General features: G+C 43.2%; 1 protein-coding gene across 3 annotated transcripts in view; it reads left to right on the top strand.

The window, feature by feature from the left end:
- The first annotated feature begins 4022 nt into the window (after positions 1–4022).
- The window catches only part of VWA3A (von Willebrand factor A domain containing 3A), a 60652-nt gene continuing 51795 nt past the window's right edge, over positions 4023–12879 (top strand). For all 3 annotated transcript variants that reach the window (XM_047838505.1, XM_047838506.1, XM_047838507.1), the window contains exons 1-3: positions 4023–4552; positions 9464–9551; positions 9871–9994. In XM_047838505.1, coding sequence (XP_047694461.1) covers positions 9490–9551; positions 9871–9994 — 186 coding nt within the window. In that variant the 5' untranslated portion in view covers positions 4023–4552; positions 9464–9489. The remainder of the gene's footprint in view (positions 4553–9463; positions 9552–9870; positions 9995–12879) is intronic.

Genomic DNA, 12879 nt, shown 5'->3' with positions numbered 1-12879 from the left:
ACTGAATTATCATAATTAAATTTGGGGCTAGGTTACAAAGAAAAATTATGAAACTGTATTTGAAAGACCTAATCTCCTGTCTGCCAGGATCATTTCAGTGAAATCCTTCATAAAAGCAGAGGCTTTCCTAGATCAGCCTTTCATAAGTAAGTGTGGTTATTTTATTGGTAAGTATTTGACCGTGTAATACGCCAGTTTCTTTAGGATGTAAGACCTAAGACCATTGCTACTCAAGACCCTTTGGACTCAAGACCCTTTACTACTGAATTCACAGTGCTCTCATGTGGACACTAATGCAAAAAGGACCAGGATGATGCAAGCACCCTGTTGATACTGAGATAACTCTCTGGAGGCTTCTTTCAAGCTTTTGGGTCTCAGCTATCTAGAAGCCACAGATTTGGTATGTTTCACAAAGACTTGGTTCTGCCAAGATGGTTTTAATTATTTCTGCTAAAAGGAATAGACTCAAGGATTTGATCTCACTTTAAATGTAGTTGTCCCCAACTGGCCATTTTATGGCCTTTTGGTAAATACTGCCATTGTATTTGGTCATCATTAAATCAATCTCTATTATCTGTCAAGGCAAGTCACTAAAATAAATGCGGTCTGGCACTATTTTCATGTTGTTTAAATATTTAATTTACTTGCCTTAGACAATTCAAGTATTAAATAAAAAATTTTAAGTTTATTTATTTTGAGAGAAAGAGAGACTGGGGGAGGGGCAGAGAGAAGGGAAGAGAGAGAGAATCCCAAACAGGCTCCACACTGTCAGCGTGGACCCCAACATGGGGCTCAAACTCAAGAACCCTAAGATCATGACCTGAGTCAAAACCAAGAGTCAGATGCTTAACCAACTGGGTCATGCAGGCACCCTTCCTAAATAATTTTTTTTTTTTAAAACCTCATTCTTTTACATCGCTTCAATCTCTGTGGCAAAATGCAAATGCAGTTGAAGAACCAATCAGAGAAAACCGTTTCTATTATGATAAATTGATGATAAATTGTTCTTGAGGAGAAAACAATCCATCCACTTATCTAAGAAAGCTTTTGACTACCTCATATTTTACTAATGTCATTAGTAGCAAAGTGAACTCGTATTGTGGTGTCACTCCCACTCATGCCACTCTAGCATTTCACCTCATTTTTACATCATCAGAAACATTTTCTCGTCTGAAGTGCTGTTGTGGAGACGAAAGTTACCATAACCCTAAACTGGGGCAAAGGATTTTTTTTTTTTTTGGTACAGTAATACATTTGTAGAATTAAAAAAAAAAAACTGTAAGAGATTAAAAGTCCCTCCTCAACCCACCTTCCAGAGATTATCACTGTTAACAGTTTATTAGGTATTCCTGCAGATATTTTGCTATAGTTACAATATATGTGTGTGTTACAATATCATGTGTGTCTATACGCATGTTGTATACATGTGTGTCATGGATATGTCCTGTTCAGTTGTTTTAACAAAAACAAGATCATATTATACATACCTGTCACTACTTTTTTTAACTTATGGTGGACATCTTTGTTCAGTAAATATAAATCTTATGCATTTTTAGTGGCTGTATTGTGTGTGTGTGTGTGTGTGTGTGTGTGTGTGTGTGTGTGTGTGTTGATTTACTTCCTCCCTTTTTGATGTTCATTGTTGTTTCCAAGTTTTTTGCTATTACAAATAATGCTGCTATGAACTCAGGTCTTAGGTAACAGAAACTTCCCAAATATCATGATAACTAACATTCTAACTGAAGCATATCAACTACTGTATTAAGGCAGTTCATAAATTTTTAAATATTGTGTTTAAGAGATAATGGCATTCAATTAAGAGTTTGGAGAAAGAAACTAACATTAAATTCATGCTATTTTTTTTTAAGTTTATTTATTTAGTTTTGAGAAAGCACAAGTGGGGTAGGGGCAGAGAGAAAGGAAAAGAGACTCCCAAGCAGGCTGCACACTGTTGGTATGGAGCCTGATGTGGGACTTGAACCCACAACCTGTACGATCACGGCCTGAGCCAAATTCATATGCTTAACCAACTAAGCCACCCAGGTGCTCCCATGCTATGTGTTTTTCCATATGTCCTCTTAATCATCCTCCTAAGGTAAAGTAGAAGTGGTATTTTATAGACCAGAAAACCATGGATCAATTTACCCAAGGTGAACAATTTATCCAAGGTTCAGTAACTAGTTACTATTGAATCTGGGTTTCAAACCTAGGTTCTCTGACTTCAAATCGAGGACTACCTCTGCTGTCCTGGCTAGTGTAAGGGAAATAAAAATAGCTTGTCCCAGTTGCATGATTTCTTGGCTCAGACATGAACAGCTGAATCTATGGTTTGCTTCTTCTGGATGAGGAATGCAAACAACCATAAAAGGTAGTCCTGCTTAGAAACAACCTATAAATGTTATATGTTTTGTTGAGGGGAAAAGTATGTAAGTTATTATAAAGTTGTGTTTAATCTTCCATCATTCCCCTCTCATTGTCAGACTTTCTGCAATCTTGCTACGTGGTAACTTCACTGATTGGTGAACTAGATGACGTCACCCCTTGATTTTACTGTTTCCCTTTTGGGAATTGTGTACCCAGGAAAATTTTCCCACACAGGCTATATCTTGTCCCCTCTGTAGCACTTAAAAGAACACCAATTAACTAGATCCCTGCTACCTTGTTGATAGGAAATCTACTGGCTATTGGTTTACCTTCGGGTCATTCACGGGTTCATGACCCAAATATTAAGAAGTCCCCTCTAACGTGTTGGGATGAGCACTAGGTGTTGTATGTAAGTGATGAACCATGGGAATGTACCCCCAAAATCAAGAGCACACAGTACACACTGTATGCTAACCAATTTGACAATAAATTATATTTTAAAAAATTTTTTTAATTTAAATTTTTAAGAAAAGAAGCCCCCTCTAGTCATTTGTCATCTTTCTACACTTATTACTAGTGAGACATCAACTATTCCAGCCTGAATGGTGCAGTAGTTCGTGTCCATCCCACACTCGGGCCATGGCGAAGTTTGGTGAGCTGGGAAGACTTTCTCCCTGGACTGAGGACGCATTTCCTCTTAGACCTTGGCATCTCAAAGTGTTGCTAGCAAACAGTAGGTCTCTAACTCCCTCTGATTTTCAGATACCTGATTTCTTGACCTCTGTCTCTGTCAGTAACAATGACCTTTCAGTATTGGGGTTTGCTTCTTGTAAAATGTTGAAAAATCTATGTATCCTGGAGCAATGGGAATGGTGAGGGTATTAAACTACATGTCTTGGGCCTTCATGTCTTCCCAAATGGTGTCTCAAAGCTAGCCAGCCCCTTCTACCCAGGATTTCCAGTAGGGTGGGCACAAGGACCCTCACCTCTTGTTCACAGACTAGCTATTGGTTGGTTGCTTTCGGCCTTTTCTGACCTCCTTACCTCTCTCTGATCTCCCTCCTCTCCTGCTTTGTTGGGTGTCACCGAAATGCCCTTCCAATGCCACACTACTCTCAACCCATGACTACTCTGCCCACAGTAACGGGTAGGTAAACAATGTCGATTTTGGAGGGATTTGTTGTTTCCCATCTGGCCTAAAGGAGCCACTAGTAGTGTCAACATTGGAAGAGGTACTCTGCTGTATGATGGTTACCACAAGTAGCACATGCTCTAAATTATAAAATCAAAGGTTCATAAAGTGAAGATAGTGATTTGAGAAATTACTTAGATGAACTAAGTAGAGATCTCCTAGCCTTTTACAAGCTGGTAGACATTGGGTACATCACTTCTCTCTTGACTTCCATAAAAGGAGTTGAGTTGAAGAGGTCCCCAACTATGGGTCAAGGGCTGGTTACATCACAATCACCTGGGACCATTGTTAAAGATTCCTGTTCCCACACTCTACCACAGTTCTGTACCAGTCTCCCAAATGCGAATGTATGTATGTTTTCTTAGCAAACAACCCATGGGCACCTGGGTTTGGGAACCACTGCAGTGGATGGTATCTTATGACACTGAGAGGTCACTGAGCCCGCAGCTGTATTAGCCAGGTTTGGATGAGGACACACCTGGTGGGGGTGAAGGAATGCCAGGCCTCTCTCAGGGTGTGTGCTGGGGAGACCCCAGAGAATCTGAGGAGTAGAGACAGTTACCACCTTTCACGCCTGACCTAGCGCCTTGCAGGCTCTCTATCTGTCTTCAGTTCCTACCACAGGATGTAACCTGGCTCTGTACTGGTCTAAACTAGAAATAGAAAAGAAGTCCAAACCCTGCTTCCAGGCTTTTGTAAAGGTGGAGAAAAGCAGAGTGCCTGGGGAGAGGTTGTTATCAACGACAAAGTGGTAATGTCCTCCCTGGGGTGAGGGCAGGTTTTTTGGTTTTTGGTTGTTGGGTTTTTTTTCCCCCCTGTCCCTGCCTCAGGCTAAAGTGGTGCAGTCTGTTACCTTGGAGACCAGCTAACACTTCCTGGCAGGGCGAACTTCACTGTGGAGTCGCTTGGAGGAGCTTAGAGGAAGTGGGAGCCAGGAAAAGCAGAGACCTCTCCTCTCCCAGAGATGGAGAAATAAATGAAGAAATGCAGGTGAGGGTGAGTGTCACAGGGTTGGCAGGGTGGCAAGAGAGGGTGAGGCACATTCAGACGCTAAGCTCAGAACCGAGTGAGAAAGCTTTAGGGAGCCTGGGCCCTTAGGCCTCCACTTCCTGCAAACCAGGCACTGTTCCAGGTGCTGGAGGTGCAACAGTGGACAAGGAAGGAGTCAGGCTGCTTGGGAGAAGGACGGTGACAACTTGGTGTGAGGCAGCCCCAGGCGGGTGGCAATGGGAGGAAATGATTTCCTTCCTGGGGCCTGGAAGGCAGCAAATGGGGTTCAGGAAAGACTTGCTGGGTTTTCTTGTCAAACAAAAAGGGCAAAGGGCGTTTCTAGAAGTAGATCCAACTGGAGCTAAGAAGGGTATGCAACAGCAAGGTGTATGTAAGTAGGGGTTGCCAGGGGCCATAGAAGGGTAAGAGATGATGTGGAGAGGTAAGAACAGGTCCTGAGGGAAAGTAAACCTTGCAAAGAAGGTTCAGCTTGATTACCCACAGGCACCATGGCAGTTTCTAAACAGGTGAACAACTGCACGTCGGAAAAATCATTGTCAGTAGAATGTAAAATGTATTGGATGGGGGCAAGACTTCAGTTATTTGGCCATTCAAAATACAAACCCTGGGGATGGTTTCTTCTGGATGTTTAGGAGAATCCAGCTATTAGCAAACCGGGAAGTTAGGGGGAGCTTTTCTTTTATCCGCTCACCAGAGCTATCTCCTTTTGCCCACAACGCCATCTTTTTTTTTTTTTTTAACGTTTATTTATTTTTGGGACAGAGAGAGACAGAGCATGAATGGGGGAGGGGCAGAGAGAGAGGGAGACACAGAATCGGAAGCAGGCTCCAGGCTCTGAGCCATCAGCCCAGAGCCTGACGCGGGGCTCGAACTCACAGACCGCGCGATGGTGATCCGAGCCGAAGTCGGACGCTTAACCGACTGAGCCACCCAGGCGCCCCACAACGCCATCTTCTAAGGGCCAGCTTCCATATTCTCTTCCCCACCTGAGCTCGGTCCCCCAGGGTAATGTGACCCACATTTGTCTGAACTCTGGACCTGCCCTGAGTACATTTAGTCAAATGTTTTTTTTGAGCAGCTACTATGTTCTAAGCACTGATTAGGTGAAAGTCTAATAGAAATGAACGTAACTAAGTCCCTGCCCTCGTGGATCTTTTAGTGGGTTGATGGGCGGGGGCAAACAGTAATAAGCAAATTTGGAGCTTGTCAGATTATAAAACAAAACGGGCTCTGGAGAAAACAAGGCAGGGTGGAGGGGGTGCTCTTTGAGATGGGCTAATCAAAAGAGCCGTCTCTAATTGGGTTTCATTTGAGCAAAGACCTGAGGGTAAGGGCTGTGTCCAGTTCTCTCTGCCTCCCCAGTACCAGCTCTTTCTGGCATCCCCGCAAACACCCTAAAAACATTCGTGGAATGAATGATCACTTTATGCTGAAGTGCTTGAAGAAGGAGCATGTTATTCTGATGCTGTTCTACATTTCTATAGTACTCTGTATTTACAAAGCTCTCTGATATTCTCAATTTCCTTTGACCCCTTGACAATTGAGTTGAAGCAGACCAAGCAGTTAACAGTAACCCCATTCCATTCAGCAGATTGAAGAAACCCAAGTTCTGGTGCTTTCTGAAACACCACACCCTCCTCCATCAGTGACCACATCGATCGCCCTAGAATCCCATCCTCAAGTAGGCCTCTGAGTTCATGATTGTTAATCATTCACTGAAAAGAAGGAACCGGAGCACTGTGGGGCATCCAGTGTTCGCAAGGCATTTCTATTTCAACAGTCCCTGCCACTGGTCTCTCAGCCAGGCGTACTGAAGGAAAGCCAGTTGTTTTTTAAACATTTTTTAGCATTAACACTGCCACATTATCTTGGTGCTTCCCAGATGACAAAGCATCCTCTCAATAAAAGATTAAAAACCCCAGAGAGAAAAGCAAGTTGCCGAACCATCATTAGGCTATTTTATTTAATGATTTCATAAGAACACACGCTTTTATTTTTCAAGCTGCAACTCCATTTGGAGTTTCTCACTTGCTGTGTCTTGGCCAATGTTTTTTTGGTTGCAAGTAACAGACCCCTAAATGAGCTAGCTTCAGCAGAAATATCGGGAATTATAAGGAACGGGGTTTTTCATGGAAGCCAAGAGCAGAAGGTGAAGGCAGCTGTCACAGGTGCCTGGGATTACCATTTAGAAGTTCCAGAACCAAGGCAGTTTCTTGACCTCCTCCTCTCCCTTCACCTCCCCTCTCCCAAATATTTATTGCTAGCCAGTCCCTACTCTCATGTAACTTACAGTCTAATGGGAGAGAGACACCACAATTTTAAAAAAATCACACCAATGGATGTATCGTTCTAAATTAAAAATAAAGTATTCCAAAAGAAAGCACAGATCTATGAAAGTTTAGATAACACAAAGAAACTGGAAATAAAGTGGGAAGGTGAAGACTTCCCAGAGGAATTGACACTTATGCTGCAATACCAAGAATGAGTGGGGGAGGTGAGGAGGAGGTAGAATGCTCCAGAGCAAAGACAGCACATGAAAAGGCCCTGGGGTTAAAGGAAATGTATACCATTCTAGGAACTGAAGGGAGGAGTTGTGGAGCACAGAAGGGGGGCAGGGAGCAGGAATAAAGTGGGAAAGCTGGAGAGGTACAGCTGGGCAGCAGCAGCCAGATCATGCCAGACTTCAAATGCCATCTTGAGGACCTTCATCCTAGAAATGAAGGGAAGCCTTAGGGAGAAGAGGGCGTATGACATTCGATTTGTGTTTTTAGAAGCTCACTCTGACTGCAGTGAGAACAGACAGGATGGGGGTCTGGAGGGGGCGTCTGAGGGGATGTAGGGAGGCCAGTGAGGGTCTACTGCAGTTGTTTGTGGCAGAGATGACAGTGACCTGGATACCGAATGTCACTGGAGACAGATAAGTGGAGAGATTTGAGAGAAGGAAAGTTAACAAGATTAGGTGATGGATTGGATATGGGGAATGAGGTGTCAGGAGTAATTCCTAGGTTTCTGACCCATGTGAATAGATGGAGAGTGGCTGTGTTCTCTCAGCTGGAGAACAATGAAAAGACAATTGGTCTGTAGGGAATAAATGAATTCAGTCTTGGACACGTGAGTTAGAGGTACTTCAGGAGGAAATATCCAGTGTCGATGAATACACGGGTCTGCAGTCAGAGTGGGAGGTCTGAATTTTTGACATACATTTTGGGAGTCATTGATGTATGTAGGTGGTAGTTGAAGCCACGGGCAAGGAAGGGTAAGACCACCTAGGAAAAGCAGATAGAGAAGGGAAGAGTGTACAATTTAGCCTCAAGGAACACCAACCTAAACCACTTTAACTGCTCAGGTAGAGGAGAGCGAGCCTGGAAGGGAGACCAGGAAGGAGCCGGCAGAGAAGGAAGAAGGCAGGAGAAAATAGCCCTGGGGAAACCAAGGTGGGGATGACCACTCACTACTCTTGATCTGAAGACAGGCTTTTCCTGCTTCTAAATGTACATGGTGGCCCCATAGCTCGTAATTCCGAATTCCCAGGGAGGATCTGATGGATCCATCTTGTTCCTGTCCACTGCTGACTTGCTGATCAGCTGTGAGGAGAAGGCTGCAGGGTCACCTCTTTGAGTGTAGATGGAGTTCGCAAAGAAAAGAACTCAGTCTCATCTCAGTATTTGCCCCTCATCTCTCTCTTCTTAAAGTCCTTATGGTCACTCATTGCCCTCTCCACCCAGTTCAGCCCTCACCGTGCTCTTTACATGGCCACTGAGGACCTTAGCTATCCAAAAATAGATCCCTTGCCTGATTAGTCTCCATCATATCATCCTGTTCACATCCTTCCTAGCACTTGCCACAATTCCTGTATACTCTAATTAAAAAAAAAAAAATCATAATGTTTATTTTTGAGAGACAGAGACAGAGCGTGAGCAGGGAAGGGGCAGAGAGAGAGGGAGACATAGAATCTGAAACAGGTTCCAGGTTCCGAGATGTCAGCACAGAGCCTGACGTGGGGCTTGAATTCACGAATTGCGAGATCATCACCTAAGCCAAGTCGGAAGCTTAACTGACTGAGCCACCCAGGTGCCCCGTCTATATTTAATTTTTTAACATCTGTCTCCCCCTCTAGAATGTAAGCTCTCTGAGGCAAAGACAGATATCTAGCTCAGTGGTTCTCAACTGGGACAACTGTGCTCCTCCATGAGACGTTAGGCCATGCCTAGAGACTTTTTTTTTTTTAAGTTTATTTACTTTTTGAGAGACAGCATGAGCAGGGTAGGAACAGAGGTGGGGGTGGGGGGTGGGAAAAGAGGATCCAAAGCAGGCTCCGCACTGAGAGCGGACAGCCCAGATGCAGGGCTCAAACTCATGAACTGTGAAATCATGACCTGAGCCAAAGTTGGATGCTCAACCACTGAGCCAAAGTTGGATGCTCAACCACTGAGCCACTCAGGCACCCCTTGGGACATTTTTTTTTTAAGTTTTATTTATTGAAGTAATCTCTACGCCCAACATGGGGCTCGAACTCATGACCTTGAGATCAAGAGTCACATGCTCCTCCCACGGAGTCAGCCAGGCACTCCATAGAGACATTTTGGTTGTCACAATTCGGGAGGCAAGAATGCTATTGGCATCTAGTGGGTCGAGGCTTAGCAGCATCCCACAGCCTCACAAGCAAGAATGACCCTGTCCAAAATGTCAACAGTGCTAAAGTTGAAAAGCCGCTGTTACCTTGTTCACCATATCCTCAGCACCTAGCACACAAAGCCTGATACCTAGGAGGTGTTCAATAAGCACTTATTAAATGGATCAATGACAGGAGAATTGAGTTGACTATAGACACCCCAAGGCTGTTATCTCTATGCTCCATTTATCTTTCTCTTTTCTGGTATTCTGTTTTCTCTCTAGGAAAATAAGTGTTGGGTGTTTTTATAATGGCTACAGATACTAGTCATGTCTTCCATGGTCAAGATGATAAGTTTCTGGAGAACCACTGGTAAGGATCTTTGATTTTTTCAAATGAAAACAATAGTAACAACATTTTGTTCAAGACAGTCGATGGGGGAATACTTGTCTTGAAGCGAGACTGGATAAATGGTCATGGCATCATCTTATGCCCAAGGGCTTCAGTTTTCTCACTACCAGAACCATAGAATAAAATGTCTTATGAACCTGGAGCCCACCTCTTATCAGGACTCTGCAGGAACCCTTCCCATTTACCATAGGGAAATAAAAATGTCTCTGGAGAACCTGACAATGTGGAGTCAATGTCTAGTGCTGGGACATTGATCAATCGCTCACTGTGTGTTTTGTAGTGTAAGGAGAAACAATGACAGAGATTCAAAGAAGCACTTGGACCAGAAGGATATCCATGGACTCGGCCAAAATCCAGACAATGGACTACTGGTTACACATGTTAACCAGACACAGGATTTACTGGTAAAAACCATAGTGCTTTAAGTGAGTTACAGCGCTTACAAGTCATAGTCAGGGAATGCAGAATGTGTTATTTCTTTCTTCACATATGATCTTGGAGTTAAAAAGATTAGTTAAGCATTCATCTCTAATCCTCTGCCTTTATTTATTTGTTTGTTTATTTATTTATTTATTTATGAGAGTGCAAGTGGGGGGAGGGAGGGGTAAAGGAAAGGGGGAGAGAGAGAGGGAGAGAGAGAGAGAGAGAAAGAGAGAGAGAGAGAGAGAGAGAGAGAGAGAGATTCTCAAGCAGGCTCCACACCCAGCATGGAGCCCAATGCAGGGCTCGATCCTGCAACCCTGAGATCATGATCTGAACCAAAAGCAAGAGACAGATGCTTAACCATATAACCCGTCCTCTGCCTTTAGAAATGACAGGCATATCTATGCTTTTATGCAAATTCTATAGCCTTTTTGGCCATATCATTAAATATTCAGGAGTATATGAAGATTGTCTATATTATCAAAGCCTGAAGACTAAGGAATGTAATTCTAAAATTCCCCTTTCTAAGATTTGTCTTTCTGTGAGGATCCCCTAAAACCTAGATCCAAAAATCCATTTCAGAAGTACTATCAGAGCAAGAGCATTATGGCAGGAGAATTAACTTCTAGAATAACCAGAACTGTTGTTTTAGACTGACTTTTAGGTTTTAGTTCATGTCAATGAACTATTTTCCCACAATGGTGGCTAGAGTGTCTAGAACTCAGAATTCACTCTACTACAGAAACTATTGTGATCAGGAGTTGTTAGGTACAAGCCTGGCCTATAATCATCGACCTCATCTACACAAGAGTTTAAAGATGATACCTTTGAAACGATAATCAGTCCAAAAACAATACAGTTTTAAGGCTGGCAATTAAACAATCAGGAAAATGGTCCTATTTTACTTTTCTCAAGTATTGTCACTAATAGGAAAGCAATTTTAATGAAAAGAATATGAGGAAATGTCAGTAGAGTCTTGAGATTCTGGGGGATTCTTTCAATGACTTCAGATGTTGATAATATGGGTCTTTGCTTCATCTAATTTCATGTCAAATACATGACTTCCCAGGTGTACAAGGGCCACTCATACAATTATCAGCCACAGCTGGGACCTCCTATACCTCACAAATGAATAGCAGTGGGAAAGATGGAAAGGATCACCCCAACGTAAAGAGCTTACGACTCTCTATGTAAAGCACATACCTTATTATATGATCAGTATGCCCTACCATCAAAATCTATAATGTCTATGTGTTAATGGTGGACCTTCAAATATTAATGATACAAAATCCATGCCCCAAAACATGATATTTTATTTCAAATTCAAGTGAAATGGAAGAAAGGTGAATTCTCAATCCACCATGCACGGAGTCCTCAGCCAGGGAGTCAAGTTGAGTCCTGAAAGATGGAGAGAGTGACATCTAGTGTTCATACTATGTAAAGCAGGGTTTCCCTAAATGTGAGATGGGGGGGGGGGGACCATGATTTTAGTTGATGCTGTTCAAGGGCAGGACATTAATTAGCATAAAATCACACGAGAAATTTACCTTTTGATCAGTTCTCCCTCAATCCTTTATTAGAATAGTCACAGTTTGGAGCTAACTTGAGCTTGGGTTTGAATCTCAGCTGTGCCACATACCAGCTTGTGTGACTTTGGGAAAACTATTTAAATTCTCTGTGCCTCAGTTTTCTTTCTTTTTAATTTTTTTAAAAAATGTTTAATGTTTACTTATTTTTGAGAGAGAGAGACAAGCATGAGCAGGGGAGGGGCAGAGAGAGAGGGAGACACAGAATCCAGGCCCTGAGCTGTCAGCAACGAGCTATACGTGGGGCTTGAACACAGGAACCATGAGATCATGACCTGAGTTGAAGTTGGACACTCAACCGACTGAGCCATCCAGGTGCCCCATGTGCCTCAGTTTTCTTGTCAGTAAAATGGGGTAATGACAGTAACACCTTTGTAGCATTAAATGAGTTAATGTGTGAACAGTGCTTGACACATAATAAGTGCTATTCAAGTGTTTGCTCTTAGTGTTGTTCAACTTTTTTAACACTTGCTAATCTTTCTTTCTTTCTTTCTTTCTCTTTCTTTTGCTAATTTCCTTTAGAAACAGGGCAGTGAGCAGGCTTCAGGCACAGAACTGAGGGCATACAATGCTATCTAGCTGGAATATAATAACATTTCATTTTCATTGAGGGGGGAAATAAGGATCATTGTTCAGATCTGGTTTGGGTTTTTTTTTTTAAGGTTGTTGTTTTTTAAGTTTTATTTATTTATTTTGAAAGAGAGCATGGGAGGAGCACAAGTGGGTGAGGGGCAGGGAGAGGGAGAGAGAATCCCAAGCAGGCTCCACACTGAGCCCGATGCATGACTGTGAAATCATGACTTGAGCCGAAATCAGGAGTCAGACTTTTAACAGACTGAGCCACCCGGGCGCCCCATTGTCGAGATCTGTTAATGCAGCAACATGCACAGCTGGGTGCTGCCGTAGCTTCACATTCCTGTGTCCCAGGTGAGAAAAGAGCCGCACCCACTGGGCCAGCATCACAAAGCAAGTGGATGGAGAACCCCACATACTGCACTCTCTCCTCTCCTGCTCTTCTTTAGACTTTCCTCTTCCTGTGTCTTCCACCCTGCCTAGTGGAGCTCAATCAGCTATCCACAGAATTTTCAACCTCCTGTCCTCCACCTCACCCAGTACAATGAAAGCCCTGACAAATACGACCCAGTAACTTAAGGTTCAAGCAAGTGCCCGGGAGATGGGCGCAGCCATTTTTGAATGTAGATGGGGGTCTTGGTGGGATAAACAGTGTATAGACCTACTCCCCAGTCATCAGATGCTGCATGGCAGTTTCTGTCATAGTG

The sequence above is a fragment of the Prionailurus viverrinus genome, chromosome E3 (assembly GCF_022837055.1).
Source record: "Prionailurus viverrinus isolate Anna chromosome E3, UM_Priviv_1.0, whole genome shotgun sequence".
NCBI classification, from domain to species: domain Eukaryota; kingdom Metazoa; phylum Chordata; class Mammalia; order Carnivora; family Felidae; genus Prionailurus; species Prionailurus viverrinus.
This window is presented reverse-complemented; position numbering and strand designations above follow the sequence as displayed.